Source organism: Trachypithecus francoisi, unplaced genomic scaffold, assembly GCF_009764315.1.
Source record: "Trachypithecus francoisi isolate TF-2019V2 unplaced genomic scaffold, Tfra_2.0 Lachesis_group19, whole genome shotgun sequence".
NCBI lineage: Eukaryota > Metazoa > Chordata > Mammalia > Primates > Cercopithecidae > Trachypithecus > Trachypithecus francoisi.
In genome coordinates this window covers 37559688-37584115 of record NW_022681464.1, presented here as the reverse complement: position 1 = coordinate 37584115, position 24428 = coordinate 37559688, and the positions used below count along the sequence as shown (strand labels likewise).

At 37.5% G+C, this 24428-nt stretch overlaps 1 protein-coding gene and 1 pseudogene across 5 annotated transcripts in view; one reads left to right on the top strand and one right to left on the bottom strand.

Annotated features, from left to right (window-relative positions):
- The window catches only part of SMCHD1 (structural maintenance of chromosomes flexible hinge domain containing 1), a 151134-nt gene that overhangs the window by 104149 nt on the left and 22557 nt on the right, over positions 1-24428 (bottom strand). For all 5 annotated transcript variants that reach the window (XM_033178210.1, XM_033178208.1, XM_033178209.1 and 2 more), the window contains exons 6-12: positions 13127-13241; positions 12888-13007; positions 6633-6799; positions 3879-3969; positions 2973-3183; positions 371-491; positions 111-294 (exon numbers count right to left, since the gene is read on the bottom strand). In XM_033178210.1, coding sequence (XP_033034101.1) covers positions 111-294; positions 371-491; positions 2973-3183; positions 3879-3969; positions 6633-6799; positions 12888-13007; positions 13127-13241 — 1009 coding nt within the window. The remainder of the gene's footprint in view (positions 1-110; positions 295-370; positions 492-2972; positions 3184-3878; positions 3970-6632; positions 6800-12887; positions 13008-13126; positions 13242-24428) is intronic.
- On the top strand, positions 8192-8226 carry LOC117064265 (annotated as a pseudogene).

The following is a 24428-nucleotide window of genomic DNA, read 5'->3' as shown; positions in this document are numbered from 1 at the left end:
CATAGTCTTTTGATGCAAAATATCAACAAAAGCCTACACTGCTAGTGTCTTCTTTTACTTAAAAATAAAACATTTGCAAATATTCACAACTTTATATTTAAAAATCATACCTGTCCATTTAAAATCCTTGTAAAAAGGGTGTTCTTATCTTTCAATTTTAGCTCAAGATCCATAAAAGTCAGTTTATTTGTGCTGACCTGGAATTTGTCATTAGTGAATAATGCACCAGATATTCTATTGTAGCATTCAATTGGTGCAAGCCCTCTCTTCTTAGGAGGAGTACACCAGTCAAAGCTTGAACAGAACAAAATGTTAGTTAGTAAAAAAAATTAAGTGGTAAAAATATAATTTCAGCAAAAATCAAACTTACTCTTCAACTGATGTATATGGTATTAATCGTCCATTCCAAAAACATTCAAAAATAGGCCTTTTCCCTCTGGCTGCTTTCTCAAGTATGAAACAATCATCATCATCATCTTCATCTTTTAATTCTAGATCAAAAGGGCAAATGGAACAAATTGTTTATTGCTAAAATGTGAGAAATAATGAAACAAACACATATGATCTTTCAAATTGCATTCTATAAAACCTAAAGGTAGTTTTATACTCTGTCCACAAAAAGGCAGGTTTACAAAGTGGTTCCACATTACGAATGGTGTCTGTCATTTAAAAGTCAGTAATTACTTACATACGAACTAACATACTAGCTGCTGGGCCTGTCATCTTTAAACCTATTCATGAGGCTAAAAGAGTCTTACATCCAAAAAGATTATCCCCTATAACAAAATCCCTCCTTCCTACAAATATAGGAGCTAAAATCCTGTATCTAAAATAGTTTCACAATTTTATCAGAACTAGCATGTTCACATGAAAATCACCTGAGAAATCTGACATCTAATAGCAGCGAGTTTACCTAGTTTGAACAAATTAGTGAATGATGCTAAAATTAAGCTTACTTTTTAGAAATTTTATTTTCAGATTTAAGTAAGCATGAAAAATGTACACAGAACTGTAAGATATATTACTATGCATCAAGAGCATTAATTAGCACAATTTTCTATAATCTTATGTTTATTAGCAACACACTCTCATGTATCCAGATAAATTAGGATTAAACAACATGATCCTGACATATTAACATCTCAGCTAATGAACATTAGTTCACGCACCTAAAACAAAACCTTCTCCCTAAAAGCCCTCACAAGAAGTCCCTTATATACAAGGTGCTTTCAATCAAACAAAACCACTTTGCTCTTGGAGAATCCCTCTGATTGATCACTCAACTTACTTGCTCTTCTTTTTAAGGCAGCATTTGAAAAAATTTGTATCTTTTTGTCTATTAGCATACAAAAATTGGAAATAGTAAATTTAAGAAGTCAGAGACGGCCAGGCACAGTGGTTTACGCCTGTAATCCTAGCACTTTGGGAGGCTGAGGTGGGAGGATTACCTGAGTTCAGGAGTTTGAGACTACCCTGGGCAACATGACAAAACCTTGTCTCTAATAAAATACAAAACAATTAGCCTGGCATGGTCGTGGGCACCTGTAGTCCCAGTTACTCAGGAGGTTGATCCACGAGAACTGCTTGAACCTGGGAGGCAGAGATTGCAGTGAGCCTACATTGTGCCACTGCACTCCAGCCTGCGTGGTAACACGAGACTTTTGTCTCCAAAACATAAAAAAAAGGCAAAAACGCCAGTGGAGCCACTGAGTAACAATACATACTGAGCAGGAGCACTTAATAAACAGTGCTGAGCACTATTCTGAGAAGTTGCCCCAGTTTTTAAATTTGATCTTCACAACACCCCTATGAGGTGTGAACTACCCGTATCCCAGATAAGGAAACTAAGGTAGGGAGTAGTTTGTCCAACAGAAAGTGGCAAAGATGGGATTCAACTCAGAAAATCTGGCTGCAGACCCTAGAAAACTAACAATGTACTCAGGAAGTATTCCGAAAGAAAAAGTTTAATATTGTTAACCTATCAATTCAATGCAATCCCAATAATCCCACTAGAATTATTATAAGTGAATGTACGAAGCTGATTCCAAAGTTATCTAGAAGAGCAAAAGTATTCTCAGAAAGGAACAATAGTGAAAATGTTTTGTCCCAAACATACCAAATTACAAGATAAAGCTACAAGACAGTATCATTACTCATATACAAAAAAGTAAATAGTACTTTATAGTAAAGAATCTAGACCTATGTACTTATGGGAACTTTATATTATAAAAGTTATAATTATTGGGTAAATTATAACATTTAATAACTGGTGCTAAGAAACTGAATATGAATACCACATAGAAAATAATTGTTAAATCCCTATCCCTCTACTGGAAAAAAAAAAAAAAGGGGCCGGGTGTGGTGGCTCACGCCTGTAATTCTAGTACTTTGGAAGGCCAAGGCAGGAGGACTATTTCAGGCCAGGATTTCAAGACCAGCCTAGGCAACATGGCAAGACCCCATCACTCAAAAATTTAAATAAATAAAATCCCACCTTACTCTACATACAAAAAAGGAAAACACAGATGCATTGACCATAAAATGACAACAAAATAAAAAAAGCTACAGATTTACATAATCTTGAGGTGTAAAAAGCCTTTCTACAGTAAGACAAAATCAGAAAGCAAAAAGAAAAAACTAATAGATATGACTGCATAAAGTGTAAAACTGCAACAAGGATAAAGAGAAGAGAACATATAAACGATTAGTATGCATACATATCTAAAAGTTTGGTTTCATAACAGAACTAAAAGAAGAGTTCATTAAAGATTTATTCATCTAGAAACAAACATACATAAAAATCAGGAATTACAAAAATTACAAATACCTAACAACCTAAGACCTGCATAAGAAAAAGTTTTAATATTTATTTTTCTAACCTGAATAGCCCAACTGATAACCATTTAGAAAAACAAATCGCTGTCCCTAATCACAACTTCGTATTTTATAACTAAGATAATAGATTAACATACTTGATGGAAAGCATGGATCATCAGGGTAGGTTTCTCTATCATATAAGAATGGATGATAACGGATAATCCCTTCCACTACACCGTCTCCTTCAACATGAGCTTTGAATTCAAAACTGTCAGCTGCTGTGTTTACATACAACGTCTGCATGTCGTCTTGTATTTCCCTTAGGTTGACAATCTTAGGTACCTTCCCTTTTTCAAACATAGAAATCTAAAATAAAAATGAAACAAAAATAATTAAATTCCATGGTAACTTTACTTTTGTTCTCAGCTATGATTCAACAATAGAATAAGCAAAAATTCTGTTTATTTGTACAAGTAATAATCTGGCTTAATGAAATATATATATTTATATATGAGTTAAACAGCTTTAAGTAGCATCTCAAAAAGGAATATACTACTAAAAAATATAATATAAGCAAAGAAACAGCAAATCAGAGCTGAAGGACAGAAAAGTCACAATAACTCAAGGTTTCTTGCTAGAGGTAGGAAGTGGGACAACATTGTATGTCAAATTCTAACATGTGGGTTAGGGTATTGAGAATCCAATACTCAAATGCTCTGTGCCGCTAAATCTTGTCACCATCATACAACTTCTACAAACAAAAGCTACATTATCTCCCTTTTCCTCCATGCTTCAAGAGATGACTGACGTTCAGTAACAATGCATAGCTCTACAGAAGAGAGACAAAAAAAGATAAACCAAGCACTACAGTAAATAAAGGTTCAAGAAAAATACATCTAGGAAAAATCTCTTTAGTTGGATATCAAACAATCAAAGCAGTTTGGTAAAAAACAAGGAGAGAAGCTGTCTAATTATGGAGTGTTTTTTATTAGCCCAAGTCATTTAGAACTGGAACAAATATCTCGTAATTTTTAATATTTTAAGATGGATTTTTCTCTTACTTCAATATCAATATTGTTGAAAGGTTCAACTTCTTTTGATGTTCGTATTTCATTTCCTTTTGGGCCATGAATATAGTAATGATAAATATGCCTAAAAGAGAGAAGAATAATTTTATACTTTTAATTCACATAAAATTATAGTTAATGTAATCTTCTATCAAAAAATTTTAACACTATTTACTAGGTATCAAGCACTTTATTAAGCATTTTTAAACACATATTCCATTTAATGGTAAAAACAATTGAGATGCAGGTATTACTGCATCTCATTTTACAGATATAGACCCTGGGGTGCAAGGAGCGTATGTAAGTTATCTGACATCACAGAATAGAGTTAGGGAGCTATGGGCTTCAACTCAGGTATTCCCAACTTTAAAGACCATATACAACACTTCCAAGAGGAATAATTCATCAAATAAATATAAACTAGACAGCAAGGGTCTATAATGCTACTTGCCAGGTACACTCCAGAAAGGACTCAATTATCGGGGGTAAACTGAATTCGATATCTAACCTCAATAGGAGAATATCATTCTAGAACAGCAGTCCCCCACCTTTTTTGCACCAAAACCAGTTTCATGGAAGACAGTTTTTCCAGGGATGGGAGTTGAAGGGGGGTGATTTGGGATAAAAATGTTCCACCTCAGATCAACAGGCATTAGAGTCTCAAAAGGAGCACGCAATACCTCACAAGCACAGTTCACATTAGGGTTCATGCTCCTATGAGAAATCTAGTGCTGCCACTGATCTGACAGAAGGCGGAGCCAGGAGGTAATGCTCACTCGGGCCCACCACTCACTGTGGGGCCGGGTTCCTAAAAGGCCACAGACGGGTACCAGTTCACAACCCGGGCGTTGGGAACCCCTGTTCTAGAACATTCATCTCTCCTCTCCTATAGCACTGAGACAATCTTATCCTAATATTCCAAAAACAAAACTACTAAGTTTGACATCATCTCACTGAAAACCAACACTCTGGAAATCAACACCTCTTTATTTTTTAAGAAAAGGTTTAAAAAGATTATATTTTGGTAATGTTGTTCAGGATTATAAAATACCACGTCTTTATTCGCAAAATAGAAATTTGCAATATTTCTTCAAAATAATTCTTTATTAGAGCAAGAGTATATTTAAATTATGTGTTAATGTACACTGAGTTCCTTCAATAAAAAGAAACTATAAAATAGCTAATAAAATAAGTACTTGAAGAAAACTGCAAAGTCCTATTTAAATACCTTGGGTAACAGGGATAATAAACAAATAATCAACAAGAAAAAAGGTATTCCTAAAATCAAATTTATTTTCCCATGAAAAAAATTTTTTAATTCTCTTAGCATATAATTATGTATAAAATTGAGACTCTCAAATTAAGAGCAACAGTCTTTTGGGTAAATGTAAAAAGATGCATTTTTAAAATACGAATTTTGAGCAGATGTACTCATTTTGCAAGTCTCAGTAATTCAGACTAATGCAAATCAGGGAAACAATACAGTAAATCGTATGTACCACATAGCTATAAAAAAAAAAATTGGGGGGCTGGGCGCGGTGGCTCACACCTGTAATCCCAGCACTTTGGGAGGCCGAGACAGGCAGATCACGAAGTCAGGAGATCGAGACCATCCTGGCTAACACGCTGAAACCCCGTCTCTACTAAAAGTACAAAAATTAGCTGGGCGCGATGGCGGGCGCCTGTAGTCCCAGCTACACGGGAGGCTGAGGCAGGAGAATGGCATGAACCCAGGAGGCAGAGCTTGCAGTGAGTGGAGATCACGCACTGCACTCCAGCCTGGGCGACAGAGCAAGACTCCATCTCAAAAAAAAAAAAAAAAAAAAAAAAAATTTTAGGCCGGGCACAAGGGCTCATGCCTGTAATCCCAGTACTTTGGGAGGCTGAGGTGGGCGGATCACCTGAGGTCAGGAGTTCAAGACTAGCCTGGCCAATTACGGCGAGACCCTGTCTCTACTAAAAATACAAAAATTAGTCGAGTGTGGTGGCACGCGTCTGTAATCCCAGCTACTCGGGAGGCTGAGGCAGGAGAATCGTTTGAACCCAGGAGGCGGAGGTTGCAGTGAGCTGAGATTGCACCATTGCACTTCAGCCTGGGCAACAAGAGTGAAACTCTGTCTCCAAAAAAAAAAATTAGAACCATTAAATAAATATTCCTCTGATTTGGTCTAATGGGATATATAGAGTCCCTACAAGTTTTACTGGAATAAAAACACATGATTATTTTCAGCACTAATGTCATATAGGCACATACATACATATATTTTTTATTTTAATAGGCTTGATGCATTCATTCACTTAATAAACATCTGAGCATCTATCATGTAGCAAGTATTCTTCTAGTAGACATTGGAGACACAGCAGTGAATTTAACGACAAAAATAAATACATATGGTATGGAAGATTATGACAGGTGCTATGGAAAAGAAGCACAAAACAGGGTCATGGAAGTGATATAGTGCTCAATTTGACAAATTGTGAAGTTCATTTTTAATTTTATAGTATTGTCAAAATCCTGTGCCTCAAATAATGCTCAGTACACTAGAGATGATCTATAAATACTTACAGAATAAATGAATAGAGAGCTGTTTTAACACCAGTATCAGAGTACTGGATAATACCAGAGTACTGGGAAGAAAATGAGATAGGAGCAAAAAGGATACCAAAGAGGCTTCAATATATCTGTAATATTTTCAGTCTTAAAAAAGTTAAGTAGCAACATTTCCTAAACCAAATATAATTACTTACGCTAACTGTCGTGTCCAAAGGTGGAAATAATTTTTCAAGTACTGTATGTGTTCTGGTTGTACCCCTGTGATAACCACAGCAGTAAAGCTATCTTTTTCCTTCTCCTCTATGATAAGATTATGTAGAAATCTTTCCTCATCATTTGTAATGTGAACAGAATCAGAGGGCTACAAGAGTGAACAGAAATACAACAGATTAAATCATCTAAGTTATAATTATACAAATAGCTATTGCATCAAACTTTAATGTGATTTACTTGGAGTTTCACAGATAGGCTTCAGAAAAGCTTTTGGAGGAAACTGGCCCAATACAACAAACTGGCTGAGTATGTGACAACACTGTGAAGACAAGGGAACTTTCACACAGACTGCTAAACTAGCATGCATAAAGAGCACCCTATCTTATAATGATAAACCAATTTTAGAATCATAAAGGAAAAGGTAAAGACAAATACCGAGTTTTAAAATGCCTTAAAAAATTGAGGACACTTACCCTAGGGTGGAATGAACCCTTGCTTGGGAGACCTACCACTTAACTTGGTCAGGACCAATGTCCAGCACTCCACGTTCAAGAAAACTACAGGGCAGGCTGGACACAGCTAGCTAAGCCCAAACACATTGTGCTTAAAGGTAAAATCATCCTGGACACCAGTCCACTTTCAGAGAAAATCTAAATATTCTCTGGAAGGGAGGTAGTAGAGGAATTTGAGGATAAAATTACAAACTTCTCAGTTTGTAGTATGAGTCTACGTTTTAAAAAATTGCAGGTCAGTTGCGGTAGTTCACTACTGTAATCCCAGCACTTGGGGAGGCTGAGGCAGGCAGATCTCCTGAGGTCAGGAGTTCAAGACCAGCCTGGCCAACAAGGCGAAACCCCATCTCTACTTAAAATACGAAAGCAGCCAGGCGTGGTGGCACGTGCTTGTAATCCCAGCTACTAGGGAGGCTGAGGCAGGAGAACCGCTTGAGCCCAGGAGGCTGAGGTTGCAGTGAGCCAAGATCGCGCCACTGCACTTCACACTGGGCAACAAGCATGTCTTAAAAAAAAAACAAAACAACAAAAAAAACATGGTATTGCGCACGTGTGTGCATGTGTGTGTATGCGTATACAGTCATATGCCACATAACATTTCTGTCAACAATTGACTGTAGTGGTTGCATAAGATGATACAATATTGTAAAATTAGTGTACCTTTTCTATGTTTAGATATGTTTAGCTACACAAATATTTACCATTCTGTTACAACTGCCTGGGGTAACAAGCTGTACAAATTTGTAGATTAGGAGCAGTACCCTATACCATATAGCCTAGGTGTGTAGTAGGTTATGCCATCTAAGTTTGTGTAAGTACGCTCTATGATGTTCACACAGCAACAAAATACCCTAAAGATACAGTTCTCAGAATGCATCCCTGTCCTTAGTGATAGGAGACTATATCTACTGTGTATGTTGCTATATACATTTAAAAACTGTGGAAATAAAAACAGATCAAACTATTCTATCTAGGAAATCAGTTGATTTTTAAAAATAAGTATGTATGATTACTTGCTTAACTAAAAACAGTGTTACAGCTCTTTTAGAATTTGTCTATCAAATTCTAAAATTTCTGATTAAAAAATAATAAATCCTTAAGACCATACCCCTTCAAAACCATTCTAATGCATCTCTATACACTAAATTGCTAATATCACAGCTATGATATATACAAGTAATATTTCATACACTCTGAGTCAGTAGATTAGTCTGAATTTACTAATGATGCAAATTCATTATCCAAATATTTATCAAGCATCTTCTGTAAGTCCTATGCCTCAACTTGGGCCTCAGGAAGACAGGTTCAAGATATATAAGACAGTGCCTTTGTGCTCTACAAATTCCAGCTGGTAGGAAATGAAAAAACAAATGATTACAAAACAATATGTCATTATGTATGAAGATATGAACCAAGAGCTACACAGGTAAAAAGAGGGTGACAGGCACCCAGCAGATGACTGAATAATAACATTCCAGACAAATGAGAACATGAATTCGGCCGGGCGCGGTGGCTCAAGCCTGTAATCCCAGCACTTTGGGAGGCCGAGACGGGCGGATCACGAGGTCAGGAGATCGAGACCATCCTGGCTAACACGGTGAAACCCGTCTCTACTAAAAAAATACAAAAACTAGCCGGCGAGGTAGCGGGCGCCTGTAGTCCCAGCTACTCCGGGAGGCTGAGGCAGGAGAATGGCGTAAACCGGGAGGCGGAGCTTGCAGTGAGCTGAGATCCGGCCACTGCACTCCAGCCTGGGGGACAGAGCGAGACTCCGTCTCAAAAAAAAAAAAAAAAAAAAAAGAGAACATGAATTCAAGAGCATAAAGGAAATAAGGTAGTTTTAGGATATATGATAAACATATGATAAAAGATAAGGCGGGATGGCTGAATTAGAGCAATGGAAAGTGGGTGGAAGAGAGGATAGATGAAAGAAAATAATATAAAAGACAAAATTAAATGTGCTGAATGATTAACAAAAAGGATTACCAACTTTAACTGCATGGCTAGTGGATGCCATTAATTGAAAAGGGTAGTTGAGAGGGAGACAGGAGAAAGAAGGAATAAGAAAGGTTTATGGATAGTATTTGATCTCTTTCTCTTAAGAGACAGAGTCTCTCTATGTTGCCCAGCTGGTCTTGAATCCTGGGCTCAAGAGATTCTCCCTCCTCAGTCTCCCAAAGTGCTAGGATTACCGGCATGAGCCACTGTGCCCAGCCAATATTTGACTTCAAAGGTACCAAAAGTGAGTTATTCCTCAAACACCTAAGAAAGAACATCTAACTGAACCTGGAAATGAGTGTACTGGACATGATCAGTTGGTATTCATCACCCATTCCTACTACCTTTTACTGTACTCTTTTGGGCTGCAGAGGTTGGAAGGAAAAAAAATACTGTTTGGTTGTGGATGCAAATTAGGTTTCACTAATTAGACATACTAGCCAAAATCTGGATGCCAAAAATGAAGCAGAGGCTATTTCCTGAAGTTTCTTAAAGGTTTTCTGTTATCATACAAGGCACTGAAATATCAGTAACCAGGTTTCAGGTTTAAAGTGTCAAAAGGCCACTGCAGCCCTAGTTATGGCCAGAAATTCTGTTTTCCAGTCGTGGGGCAACTGTGGCAGTAAGAACATTCCAACTTTTGGATCACAGATACAGCAGTGAGTTCCTGAATTACAGACCCAGTGGTGGTCCTCCAACTGAATGATTACAGCAAATGTTGCAACATCCCTCCAGGATTAACTTCAGAGTCTTAGCATCATTCTTGAAGGCTTAGCCCACAACTCATTCCTTCGGCCCTTCCAACAATCAGGTAACCATCTGATTCCCTCTGTTAGGTATTTTCTGTTTAAAGGGCCTAGGACGGTTTGTTTCCTTTACTGAAGCTAGCATGTTTCAGTATCTTAGTCTTGAGAAAAGTTTTCACACGAAACACAGATTTGAGAGCTTTTGACATAAGTAGCAAATACACATCTTTAGAAAAGGCAAGACTATTGACTATAGAACAAGAACCACCAACTCCACCCACATTCTGAAAACTGCTCACAGGTCAGAGATACAAGGCCAACAAAAATAGGCTGGAAAAGACTGGTCATAAAAGGAAACAGACCAGGTACTTGGTACCCATGAAATGTTTGTTGGGAAGAACTAAGCACAAAATACAGAAAAGGCTGGCAGAGAAATGGTGCTCCGGGAGACACAGTTCTATACAAGCTTCGTAATATGCACACAGTTTGGAAAACCACTTAAATTCTCAATTTCTATTTCTCACCAGTTTTATCATGGCAACTAATATTTCCACCATTATATTTTACAGGGCTTCGTGGTGGTTAAGACAAGATGGAATACTGTTATGTAAAAATATCAAAATATGCAATTTGTTAAGTAAATGAAACAAAGAAAAGAAAGTCATGTCCTGCACAAAGGTATATTAAATTATCGAGAAAATAAAAGTGGGTAATAAAATGGAAAAAAAAAAAATCCAACCCACCAACTAATGAAAGAAAAGGTTTTTTTTTTTTTCACTTATCAAATGGCCAACATTTTGCTGCCCTTTCCCCTTCTCACTCTTTTGAAAAATAAATGGTCAGACATGTACTTCCATACGGTTGGAAATGTATGTGACTAGGGGTTTAACCTTTCTGACAAGCAATTTTGAAATACATGCCACGAACATTTTAAAAGTTCAAATTCAGGCTGGGCGTAGTGGCTCACACCTGTAATCCTAGCACTTTGGGAGGCCAAGGTGGGCGGACTGCCTGAGGTCAGGAGCTCAAGACTAGTCTGGCCAACACGGTGAAACTTCGTCTCTACTAAAAAAAAAAAAAAAAAAGAAAAAAAAGAAAAAATTAGCTGGGCGTGGTGGCATTAGCCTGTAATCCCAACTATCCGGGAGGAATTGCTTCAACCAGGGAGGCAGAGGTTGTGGTGAGCTGAGATCATGCCATGGCACTCCAGCCTGGGCGACAGAGTGCAACTCCATCTCAAAAAAAAAAGTTCAAATTCATTATCACAGCTATTAAAATTATAACAATCTAAACTAAGGAAAAAAATTTTTAATTCAGGTAAGATGTTATGCAAAGATATTCACGGCAATGTCTTTACAATTATTGTAAAATCCTTTAAATAAGCCAAATGCTCAACAGAATCATGAAATTATGTTACATTCATTGAAGAAAATGTTATAAAGCTACTAAAAACTGCTGTGTATCAAAACAATTTGTAAGATGGGGAAATACTCAATGTGTTAATTTTTAAAATGTGGGATCAAAACTATTAAGTATATATTTTAAAAAGCTGAATTAGAAGGAAATTCACCAAAATGTTTCAGGAGGCTTCTCTAGGACTTGGGAGTATTTTTATCTTCCTTATGCTTTCCTATAAAGTTTCCTACAAGTTATTTTAGAAGCAGAAAATCAATGTTTTAAAAGTTCAAAATTACTTTTTAAAAATTTTGTATTGTTTTTGAGACAGTCTTGCTCTATCACCCAAACTGGAATGTAGCAGCATGATCATAGCTCACTTGCAGCTGGGCTCAAGTGATCCTCCCACCTCAGCCTGCCAAGTAGCTGGGACTACACGTGCACACACCAGCACACCCGGCTTTTCTTTTTCTTTTTTTCAGTAGAGACAAGGTCTCCTATGCTATAGAAGCTGGTCTTGAACTCCTCAGCTCAAGCAGTCCTCCCACCTCAGCTTCCCAAACTAGTGGTACTACAGGACTGAGCTACCATGTTCAGCCCCAAATCACTTTAAAATAAAGATTTTTCCATAACTCCAACACTTTCGGAGGCCAAGGTTGGAAGATTACCTGAGTCTGGGAGTTAGAGGCTGCAGTGAACTGTGATAGCACCACTACACTCTAGTCTAGAGGGACAGAGTGAGACTCCATCTCTTAAAATAATAAGTAAACTAACTTATGTATTAAAGATTTTAGATTAAAAATGTTTCAGGCTGGGCACGGTGGCTTACGTCTGTAATCCTAGCAGTTTGGGAGGCCGAGGTGGGCGGATCACTCGAGGTCAGGAGTTCAAAACCAGCCCGGCCAACATGGTGAAACCCTGTCTCTAGTAAAAATACAAAAAAAGTAGTGGGGTGGGTGTGGTGGCAGGCGTCTGTAATCCTACAATCCCAGCTACACGAGAGGCTGAGGCAGGAGAATCTCTTGAACCTGGGAGGTGGAGGCTGCAGCGAGCTGAGGTTGCGCAACTGCACTCCAGCCTGAGCAATACAGTGAGACTCCATCTCAAAAAAAAAAAAAAAAAAAAATCATGTTTCAAACAGAGTTGAAGGGATACACAATAAATATACCATTTACTTGCCACTAAGATTCAAATCTGTTAACATTTTGTCTTATTAACACAAGAATTTGAATGCAAACTTGTAACAGCAATCTCTCATTTATTTCTCTTGAGGTCCAATTTCCTGAAAGTGCATTACCCTATTACTGTTTTTCTACTCTATAATTTTATTATATAACAAAGATTTTAAGACCCAAATTCAGACCAGGGAAAAAAGTTTACAATCCTACAAGCAATTTACAGAAAGCTTAGTAAGCTTTATGAGACAACTTGTCTGAAGATTTTGGCTTGAGAAAGCCCATTTTTGTTGCTAGCATGACTAAAGGAAAAGGTAACTATGACAATTTCATACCTTCAAGTTAAGACAGAGTCCTACCGTCTATCCAAAGGAGTAAATTTATAACTGTGAGTTAAAAATGTATTGTACCTTTCTGTTTCTAATATATCCACTATATATTGCCTCTTTATTTTTCTCCTTCTTCTCAAAATCTTCTTTAGAAAGCACAAGCTCATGAACATCTTGGGAATCTGCAGGTTTGCTTATCATCTGTTAAATATTAAAAAGAGTACTTTTTAAATTCCTAATAAACTGGTTAATGCATTTAGACAGAGTCAACTTCAAAATATTTTGATCAACTTTCATTTCTAAGAAATCTTTTTACTTACTCTGGCTGATTGTCCAACAAAGAAGACAGCTTGCTTGCCCCCAACACCAAAATAGGAAATATCACTATTTAAACTGCGTGGCACTGGTACTGGACGAACATATCCTGAATGATCACTAAAAGAAAACATTACATTAATGCAGTGATTTTAAACAAGCTAGTTAAGTGTCAAAAGAAACTTTCATTGCATTTGTATTCAGTGTTAATGAAATGATCACCATGCCTGCAAACACCCCTAACTGAAAGGTGAAATAATCAGTGTCAAGACATCCACTCCAGTTCATCTCAAAGTGTAGTCCCCAGGCCAGATGCATTAGCTTTACCTGAAAACTTTTAAGAAATGTAAATTCTTGGGCTCAGTCCTACTAAATCAGAAAATCTCTCAGCAAACAGGACTAAATAAGTATTTTTATTATCCTTATGCCTCTAAAACTTTCCTTCGAAACTGTTTGCTACTTCAAAACTTCCTAAAATATTGTCTGAAGAATAATGGTAATTAGAGCAAAGGAGAGTGTCACTTCCATATATCATGATAAATGAAAAGCTCTGAGGGAACACTGCACCATAACAACATTCTGAAGAAGAGGCACCACTGGTCTTTCAAAATATAGGCAAAGTCTCCAGGGACATCATCCCCCAATATCAGAAAGAAACAGAATGAAAGTGAAGCTGGAACCACTATTAAACTCAATGGAAAGATTAAAGAGCAGGTATGACAAAGCTGGAGAGAATTAGAGAACAGAAAGATGCAAAGAATGTAACCACAGGAAACAAAGAAAGAAAACAAAACTGAAAATATCAAAGTGGTGTCAAAAGACACAAATGACTGAAGGAAAATATCTCATACAAGATTAAATGTAGTTCTAGAAAGAGAAGGGACAGAGAACGGAAAACAGCTGTAAATATGCTTGACCCAGTATGACATGGCTTCACAGATCCAAGAAAACGAAAAGAGCCCAAACAAGATACATAAAAAGAAATCAACATCACTGTAAACACCAAAAACCAAACAGAAGAACTAGAAAATAGGCTGAGAGATAAGACAGGATAAAATAGATTAGCAGGCTTTGACAGTGACAGTATAAGACAGAGAGGAATATTATCTCTGTAGTGCCTGAAAAAAATCTGTTAACCTAAAATTGTCAACTAGAGGAAAATAAAGAATGTATAGATAAAAACCAAAGTAATTTACCACCAGAAGACTTGTTCTAAATTAATGTTCCTATAAGCACAATCTAACACACAAGAGGTCACCATAATACAATACATACAAAAGTAATTTTTTTAAGTACTACATATGAGACATTTACTGGTGTGGTGAAAAAGTGGTATGTGTATACTGCTGAATTTCTAAAAAGTCACACTTTAAATACCTTCAATAACAAAACTGTCATTTCAGGAAGAGAGTGACCAAAGCTAATGACGTCCTTAAGTTGGGGGAAGGATAATACTTTTAATCCTGAAATCTAAATATGCATGATAAAATTTCAAAGAAGATCAGAGAAGATATAAATTCTAAAATATTAAAAAGAAAAAAGGTGGATCAAGAAAATGAAACAGCAGAAGACAATACATTTAAGAGAAAACAAAGAAACAGAAACAAAGAATGGGATAACCAAAAACATTTTAATTGGTATAAAAAGTCCTATCCTCATATATAAATAATCAAAATAAACATAAAGACAACATCGAGCAGGTAGGACACTGTAATACCAGAGATACAAAACAACAAAAGCACCCAAAAAGAGTATTCCCTCACAATACCCCCCAACATCTACAATCACGTCCCCACACAACACAAACTGTCCACACAAAATAACGCACACAAAATGCCTCCCCACACAACCCTGCATTTATACAAAACACCTCACACAATACACAAACATATCACTAGTTTTTCTTTTTTCCACTTTTTTTTTTTATTATACTTTAAGTTCTAGGGTACATGTGCATAATGTGCAGGTTTGTTACATATGTATACTTGTGCCATGTTGGTGTGCTGCACCCATCAACTCGTCAGCACCCATCAACTCGTCCTTTACATCAGGTATAACTCTCAGTGCAATCCCTCCCCGCTTCCCCCCTCCCCATAATAGGCCCTGGTGTGTGATGTTCCCCTTCCTGAGTCCAAGTGACCTCATTGTTCAGTTCCCACCTATGAGTGAGAACATGCGCACACCACTACTTTCAACAGAAACAGACACCACGATGCTACAAAGCATACATACACTGATGATTTAAAAAAAAAATCTTAAGTCAGAGAAAAACAGACAATATGTTCTGAGATACAAAGATAAGACTGACAACAGATTTCTCCTTATAAATGATGCAAGCTGGTAGAAAATTGAGTGACATATTTAACATATAGGTTTGAGTAACCCTTATCCAAAATGCTTGGGACCGAAAGTATTTCAGATTTCTGATTTCTTTTCCAATTTTGGAACAGACGCATTATACTTACCACCTGAGCATCCCAAATCTGAAAATGCAACATCTGAAATGTTCCAATAAGCATTTTTTTTTTTTATACTTTAAGTTCTAGGGTACATGTGCATAACGTGCAGGTTTGTTACATATGTATACTTGTGCCATGTTGGTGTGCTGCACCCAACAACTCGTCAGCACCCATCAATTCATCATTTATATCATGTATAACTCTCCAATATAATCCCTCCCCCCTCCCCCCTCCCCCCTCCCCCCTCCCCCCTCCCCATGATAAGCCCCGGTGCGTTCCCCTTCCCAAGTCCAAGTGATCTCATTGTTCAATTCCCACCTATGAGTGAGAACATGCGGTGTTTGGTTTTCTGTTCTTGTGATAGTTTGCTAAAAATGATGGTTTCCAGCTGCATCCATGTCCCTACAAAGGACACAAACTCATCCTTTTTTATGGCTGCATAGTATTCCATGGTGTATATGTGCCACATTTTCTTAATCCAGTCTGTCACTGATGGACATTTGGGTTGATTCCAAGTCTTTGTTATTGTGAATAGTGCCGCAATAAACATACGTGTGCATGTGTCTTTATAGCAGCATGATTTATAATCCTTTGGGTATATACCCAGTAGTGGGATGGCTGGGTCATATGGTACATCTAGTTCTAGATCCTTGAGGAATCGCCATACTGTTTTCCATAATGGTTGAACTAGTTTACAATCCCACCAACAGTGTAAAAGTGTTCCTATTTCTCCACATCCTCTCCAGAACCTGTTGTTTCCTGACTTTTTAATGACTGCCATTCTAACTGGTGTGAGATGGTATCTCATTGTGTTTTTTTTTTTTTTTTGAGACAGAGTCTCGCTCTGTCACCCAGGCTGGAGTGCAGTGGCCAGATCTCAGCTCACTGCAAGCTCTGCCTCCCGGGTTCACGCCATTCTCCTGCCTCAGCCTCCCGAGCAGCTGGGACTACAGGCGCCCGCCACCTCGCCCAGCTAGTTTTTTGTATTTTTTAGTAGAGACGAGGTTTCACCGTATTAGCCAGGATGGTCTCGATCTCCTGACCTCGTGATCCGCCCGTCTCGGCCTCCCAAAGTGCTGGGATTACAGGCTTGAGCCACCGTGCCCGGCCTTCATTGTGGTTTTGATTTGCATTTCTCTGATGGCCAGTGATGATGAGCATTTTTTCATGTGTCTGTTGGCTGTATGAATGTCTTCTTTTGAGAAATGTCTGTTCATATCCTTTGCCCACTTTTTGATGGGGTTGTTTTTTTCTTGTAAATTTGTTTGAGTTCTTTATAGGTTCTGGATATTAGCCCTTTGTCAGATGAGTAGATTGCAAAAATTTTCTCCCATTCTGTAGGTTGCCTGTTCACTCTGATGGTAGTTTCTTTTGCTGTGCAGAAGCTCTTTAGTTTAATTAGATCCCATTTGTCAATTTTGGCTTTTGTTGCCATTGCTTTTGGTGTTTTGTCTATGTCCTGAATGGTACTACCTAGGTGTTCTTCTAGGGTTTTTATGGTATTATGTCTAACATTTAAGTCTCTAATCCATCTTGAATTAATTTTCGTATAAGAAGTAAGGAAAGGATCCAGTTTCAGCTTTCTACTTATGGCTAGCCAATTTTCCCAGCACCATTTATTAAATAGGGAATCCTTTCCCCATTTCCTGTTTTTCTCAGGTTTATCAAAGATCAGATGGCTGCAGATGTGTGGTATTATTTCTGAGGACTATGTTCTATTCCATTGGTCTATATCTCTGTTTTGGTACCAGTACCATGCTGTTTTGGTTACTGTAGCCTTGTAGTATAGTTTGAAGTCAGGTAGCATGATGCCTCTAGCTTTGTTCTTTTGACATAGGATTGTCTTGGCAATGCGGGCTCTTTTTTGGTTCCATATGACATTTAAAGCAGTTTTTTCCAATTCTGTGAAGAAATTCATTGGTAGCCTGATGGGGATGGCATTGAATCTATAAATCACCTTGGGCAGTATGGCCATTTTCACGATAATTGATTCTTCCTATCCATGAGCATGGTATGTTCTTCCATTTGTTTGTGTCCTCTTTGATTTCACTGAGCAGTGGTTTGTAGTTCTCCTTGAAGAGGTCCTTTACATCCCTTGTAAGTTGGATTCCTAGGTATTTTATTCTCTTTGAAGCAATTGTGAATGGAAGTTCATTCATGATTTGGCTCTCTGTTTGTCTGTTACTGGTGCGTAAGAATGCTTGTGATTTTTGCACATTAATTTTGTATCCTGAGACTTTGCTGAAGTTGCTTATCAGCTTAAGGAGATTTTGGGCTGAGACAATGGGGTTTTCTAAATATACAATCATGTCATCTGCAAACAGGGACAATTTGACTTCTTCTTTACCTAACTGAATACCCTTGATTTCTTTCTCTTGCCTGATTGCCCTAGCCAGAACTTCCAACACTATGTTGAATAGGAGTGGTGAGAGAGGGCATCCCTGTCTTGTGCCAGTTTTCAAAGGGAATTTTTCCAGTTTTTGCCCACTCAGTATGATATTGGCTGTGGGTTTGTCATAAATAGCTCTTATTATTTTGAGATAGGTTCCATCAATACCAAATTTATTGAGCATTTTTAGCATGAAGGGCTGTTGAATTTTGTCAAAGGCCTTTTCTGCATCTATTGAGATAATCATGTGGTTCTTGTCTTTGGTTCTGTTTATATGCTGGATTACTTTTATTGATTTGCGAATGTTGAACCAGCCTTGCATCCCAGGGATGAAGCCCACTTGATCATGGTGGATAAGCTTTTTGATGTGCTGTTGAATCCGGTTTGCCAGTATTTTTTGAGGATTTTTGCATCGATGTTCATCAGGGATATTGGTCTAAAATTCTCTTTTTTTGTTGTGTCTCTGCCAGACTTTGGTATCAGGATGTGTGGCCTCATAAACGAGTTAGGGAGGATTCCCTCTTTTTCAATTGATTGGAATAGTTTCAGAAGGAATGGTACCAGCTCCTCCTTGTACCTCTGGTAGAATTCAGCTGTGAATCCATCTGGTCCTGGACTTTTTTTGGTTGGTAGGCTATTAATTATTGCGTCAATTTCAGAGCCTGCTATTGGTCTATTCAGGGATTCAACTTCTTCCTGGTTTAGTCTTGGGAGAGCGTAAGTGTCCAGGAAATTATCCATTTCTTCTAGATTTTCTAGTTGATTTGCGTAGAGGTGTTTATAGTATTCTCTGATGGTAGTTTGTATTTCTGTGGGGTTGGTGATGATTCCCTTTATCATTTTTTATTGCGTCTATTTGATTCTTCTCTCTTTTCTTCTTTATTAGTCTTGCTAGCGGTCTGTCAATTTTGTTGATCTTTTCAAAAAACCAACTCCTGGATTCACCAGGTGAGGTGATGCCTCGCCCTACTTCAGCTCTGGCTGGTCGGGTTGCATCAGCTGACCAGCACCGATTGTCCGGCACTCCCTAGTGAGATGAACCTAGTACCTCACTTGAAAATGCAGAAATTAGGGCCGGGTGTGGTGGCTCAAGCCTGTAATCCCAGTACTTTGGGAGGCCGAGACGGGCAGATCATGAGGTCAGGAGATCGAGACCATCCTGGCTAACACGGTGAAACCCCGTCTCTACTAAAAAATACAAAAAACTAGCCGGGCGTGGTGGCGGGTGCCTGTAGTCCCAGCTACTTGGGAGGCTGAGGCAGAAGAATGGCGTGAACCCGGGAGGCGGAGCTTGCAGTGAGCTGAGATCCGGCCACTCACTGCACTCCAGCCTGGGTGACAGAGCAAGACTCTGTCTCAAAAAAAAAAAAAAAAAAAAAAGAAAATGCAGAAATTACCAGTCTTCTGTGTCGCTCGCGCTGGGAGTTGGAGACTGGAGCTGTACCTATTCAGCCATCTTGCTCCACCCCCCGAAGCATTTCCTTAAATGTCATGTTGGTGCTCAAAAAATTTTGGATTCTGGAGCAGTTAAGATTTTGTATTTTTGAATTTGAGATGCTCAACTTGTACTTAAATTTTGTTAAAGTCAAGCTCAAACTAGATGCTCAGCAAAACTATCTTTGGGGTTTGGGGGGAAGAGAGAGATCGTTTCAGACAAAATCTGAAAAAAATTCACTAAGAACAGACTGAAGTTATAAGAGAATGTTTAGAAAGATCTTCTCAGAAAGGAAAACAATACTGGATAGATTTACACAAAGGAATAAATACAAGCTCTAGTAAATACAGTAAATATGTGGGTAAACAAACTGGTTCAGAGACTCAGATTTCGCATGCAAATGTTCATAGCAGCATTATCAAAAGACAAAAGGTAGAAACAACTTGTGTCCATTCATCTATGAACTGATAGACAAAATATAGTATGGGTTGTACAGTGAAGAATTATTCAACCATAAAATGGAATGAAATTCTGATACATGCTACAACATGGATGATCCTCGAAAATTATGCTAAGTGAAGTAAGTCACAGATGACAAATACTGTATAACAACAAATACTGTATACTTCCACTTAAATGAGGTACCTTGATTAGGTAAATTCATTGAAAACAGAAAGTACAATAATGGTTACCAGGGGCTACGAGTGGGAGCAATGGGGAGTTACTGTTTAATGAGTAAAGCTTCAATTTGGGGGTACAGGGTGAAAAAACTTTAGGAATACATAATAAAAATAGTTGTAAAAGACTATGACTGTAATTAATGCTATGGAATTATACACTTTAAAATGGTTATAACTGCAAATTTTATGTTATTTATATCTTACCACAATTTTTTAAAAGAGAACTGCTTTAAAAAGGGACAGAACAGTGTGCTGTTGGAACGCAGAGCAGATGTGTATAGTTTAGCAAGAAAGGTCAAGAAGTTGAGAAGAAGCCTTTTTACATTAAGGAGAGAGGCAAATGATTATTTAAAGCTAAATAACAATACTGTACTTTGACATTGATGCCAAAGTAAAATGTATAAAAACAAAAGTACAAAGACCAAGATAGCATAAATGGAAGTATACTGTTGTGATATATTTATATGTGAAGTGGTTTAGTATTACTTAATACAGACTGTGATAAATTAAAGAGTTATACTATGAATCCTAGAGTTTCCAGTAAAGTAACAGCTATAGTTAATAAGCCAAAAAGGAAATAAAATGGAATCTCTCTCGCTCTTGCTCTCTCTCTCTCTCTCTCACACACACACACAACACACACACACACACACACACACACACACAATGAATCTGCAATAAGGCAGGAAAAAAAAGAAAATGGGAACAAAAAAAGGCAGGAAAAATAAAAAATAAATTAATAAAGATGGTAAACTTAAATATAAACACATCAATAATCCAATTAAAAGCAATTGATCTAAGCACTCCAATTAAAAGGCAGAGATTGTTAAATATTAAGACACAAATATCCATTGCCTAAAAGAAACCCTCTTTAAATATAAAGAGACAATAGGTTAAGAGGTTGGAAAAAGATTTACCATTTTAACACTAATGAAAAGAAAGCTAGAGTGAATATATTAACACCAGACTAAGTCAATAAAAGACACCAGGAAATGAACAAAGAACAATTAAACAAATAAATGGGTAAATAAAATAGACTATCACTCTTTGTATTATTACATTTAATTACATTATGGATGTAATAATATCCAGTATTATTTTCCTTTCTGGATAATGTAATAATAACCAGTATTGTTTTCCTTTCTGAAGATCTTTCTAAACATTCTTTTATAATTTGAGTCTGTTCTGCATGAATTTTTTTCAGATTTTGTATGTCCGATAGGATCTCTCTCTTCCCCCCAAAACCCAAAGATAGTTTTGCTGAGCATCTAGTTTGAGCTTGACTTTAACAAAATTTAAGTACAAGTTGAGCATCTCAAATTCAAAAACACAAAATCTGAAATGTTCATTGTACATTCAATTACATTAAATGTAATAATACAAAGACGCTAAATGAAACTGTGTGGTTATAAAACATGACCCAACTATATGTTGTCTATAAGAAACCCATTTCATATATAATAATGAAGGTAGGTTAAAAGAAAATGAATGAAAAAATATATAGCATGAAAACAAACGAAAAGAAGCTGGGATGGCTATATTAACAGGTAAAGTACACTCCAAAGCAAAGAAAATAATCAGTGACAAAGAGCAACACTACATAATGAATAAAAAGGTCAACCAAAAAAGTACAGAAGGCATAACAATGCTTGGAGACTTCAATACCCCTTAGTTACTACCACATAGAAAATTCTGCAAGGATACAAAGAAATGAATAGTATCATCAACCTATAGAATCTAACTGACATTTTCAGAACATTTCTCCCAAAAAGAGCAAAATACACCTTCTTTTCAAAGACACATAGAAAATTCACCTACATAGATAACATCCTGGATCATAAAACCCAACAAATGTAAAACAGCTGAAATCACTTAAGAGTATATTATCTAGCTATCATAAGATTGAATTTGAAATCAATAGAAAGACAATAGGAAAATCTGTTGGAACACTTACAAATTCATGCACTTTTAAAACAATCCATGGGTTAAATACCAAGTTGCAAAGAAAAAAAGTAGACTGAACTGAATGAAAAAGAAAATACTGCGTAACAAAACATGCTACAATTTGTTTCCCAGAATTATGATTAACCAAGGTCTACGAGCTAATGTTTATTAAGAAGAAAAAAGTAAATGAGTTCTAAGAATTCAGTTACTATGGCAATATTTCTAGGAAATAAGTTGAAAATACCTACTGATATTTTCCTTAAAATATTTCTGGGAAAATATACAAAAGATTAGAGAAGGGAGAAGCTCACTGATAAAACACAACATATAGACATCAAGTCACACAAAACTAAAGAATTCTCTCCACTAGTTAGAAATGCACACAATCATAAATCCCTTTTTCAATCCAAATGACCCATGCAAACCAAATCTAGGCAACAACTCTATCATGGCAAGTAAGGCTGAGAATATTTATTTCAAGACAGTCTCAGACTTGTGTTAATGAGTCTAGAAAAATTCCTATATCCACTCAAGGACTATATAAATATCCCTTCATGAACATAAATAAAAGTAGAAAAATACAATTTCAAGGAACAGTTTTACACCACAGCAGTCCTCTGGAGAATTAGGAAATTAAGCTCCTTCAGGAATAAATTTACACCAAAGTCCAAAAAAATTTCAGAAAATATCTTAATTCGTATTCCTCATACAATGAAAGAGGACACTTAATCTTTGGGAAATTTTGATGGGAACAAAACATAAGAGGTGTTTCAAGTAAGAAAAAGTATCAGGGGTCCAGGCACAGTGGCTCACACCCATAATCCCAGCACTTTGGGAGGCTGAGGTGGGTGGATCACCTCAGGTCAGGAGTTCAAGATCAGCCTGGCCAACATAGTGCCTGGCCTCATCTCTACTAAAAATACGAAATTTGCCAGGCGTGGTGGTGCGCGCCTATAGTCTCAGCTACTTGGGTGGCTGAGGCAGGATTGCTTGAACGTGGGAGGCAGAGTTTGCAGTGAGCTGAAATTTGTTTTCTCCACTGCACTCCACAAAAAAAAAAAAAAAAAAAAAAAAAAGAAGAAGAAGAAAGAGTGATCAGGGAAGATGATCAAATTAGTAAAAGGAACTATCTAAATGATTGCCAGGAAGCCAGGGTAGAGTAACTATGTATATATCTCACTATCTTGAATCTAACAAAGGAGGAAAAAAACCACCAAAATTAAGAAAGCTCCATCTCTAACAAAACTGGCCAACAATCTCTATCAGAGCCTCTGGAATAAATGTGCCAGACACATGGAAATGACCAAATTAAAGTAGGGTGCTTAAATGTTACAAACGTATTCCCTACATTCAAGTAAATACAAATATTAGGAAGTAAAAGCTCATCTTAATTTGCTGAAAACCAATGAAAACAAACCAGCTTTTTCTTTAGGAATATTAGGAAAAATCCTGTTGGGGGTCCATTTCTACAACTTAAAATAAATATGGCATGGGTCACATAGCATTTTTACTTATTTATATTTCAAAAAAACAGCTCTGAGTTGAGAGCCTTTTATTTGATGAGCAAGTTGAAAGTGCAGAAAGAGTGGCACTGATCCAACACATACCTGAATCCAGGTATGTGGACCTAACTAATGTCATACCTCTCCCCTACAAAATAATTATACACATACTGTTATAATTATGTTCCAGATATCCAAGTTAACTTCTAAAGTAGAAATTCTTACAGTGCCCAAGTTATGAGAGAATTTTCTAGGTTTATGTAACGTTATATATCCTTTTTTATTGAGAGACAGAATCTCACTCAGTCGCCCAGGCTGGAGTGCAGTGGTGTGATCATGGATTACTATAGCCTCGACTTCCTGGTCTCAAGCAATCCTCCCACTTCAGCCTCCTGAGAAGCTGACACTACAGAGGTGCAAGCCACAACACCTGGCTAATTTTTTTTATTTTTTGAGATAGCGTCTCACTCTGTCACCCAGGCTGGAGTACAGCGGCACGATCTCGGCTCACTGCATCCTCCACCTCCCAGGTTCAAGCGATTCTCCTGTCTCAGTCTCCCGAGTAGCTAGGATTACCAGCACACACCACCACACCCGGCTAATTTTTGTATTTTTACTACAGAGACAGGGTTTCGCCATGAAGGCCAGGCTGGTCTTGAACTCCTGACCCCAGGTGATCCGCCCACCTCGGCCTCCCAAAGTGCTGGCATTACACGCATGAACCACCGTGCCTGGACCACACCTGGCTAATTTTTAAAAATATTTTTTGTAGGCCGGGCGCGGTGGCTCAAGCCTGTAATCCCAGCACTTTGGGAGGCCGAGACGGGCGGACCACGAGGTCAGGAGATCGAGACCATCCTGGCTAACACGGTGAAACCCCGTCTCTACTAAAAAATAC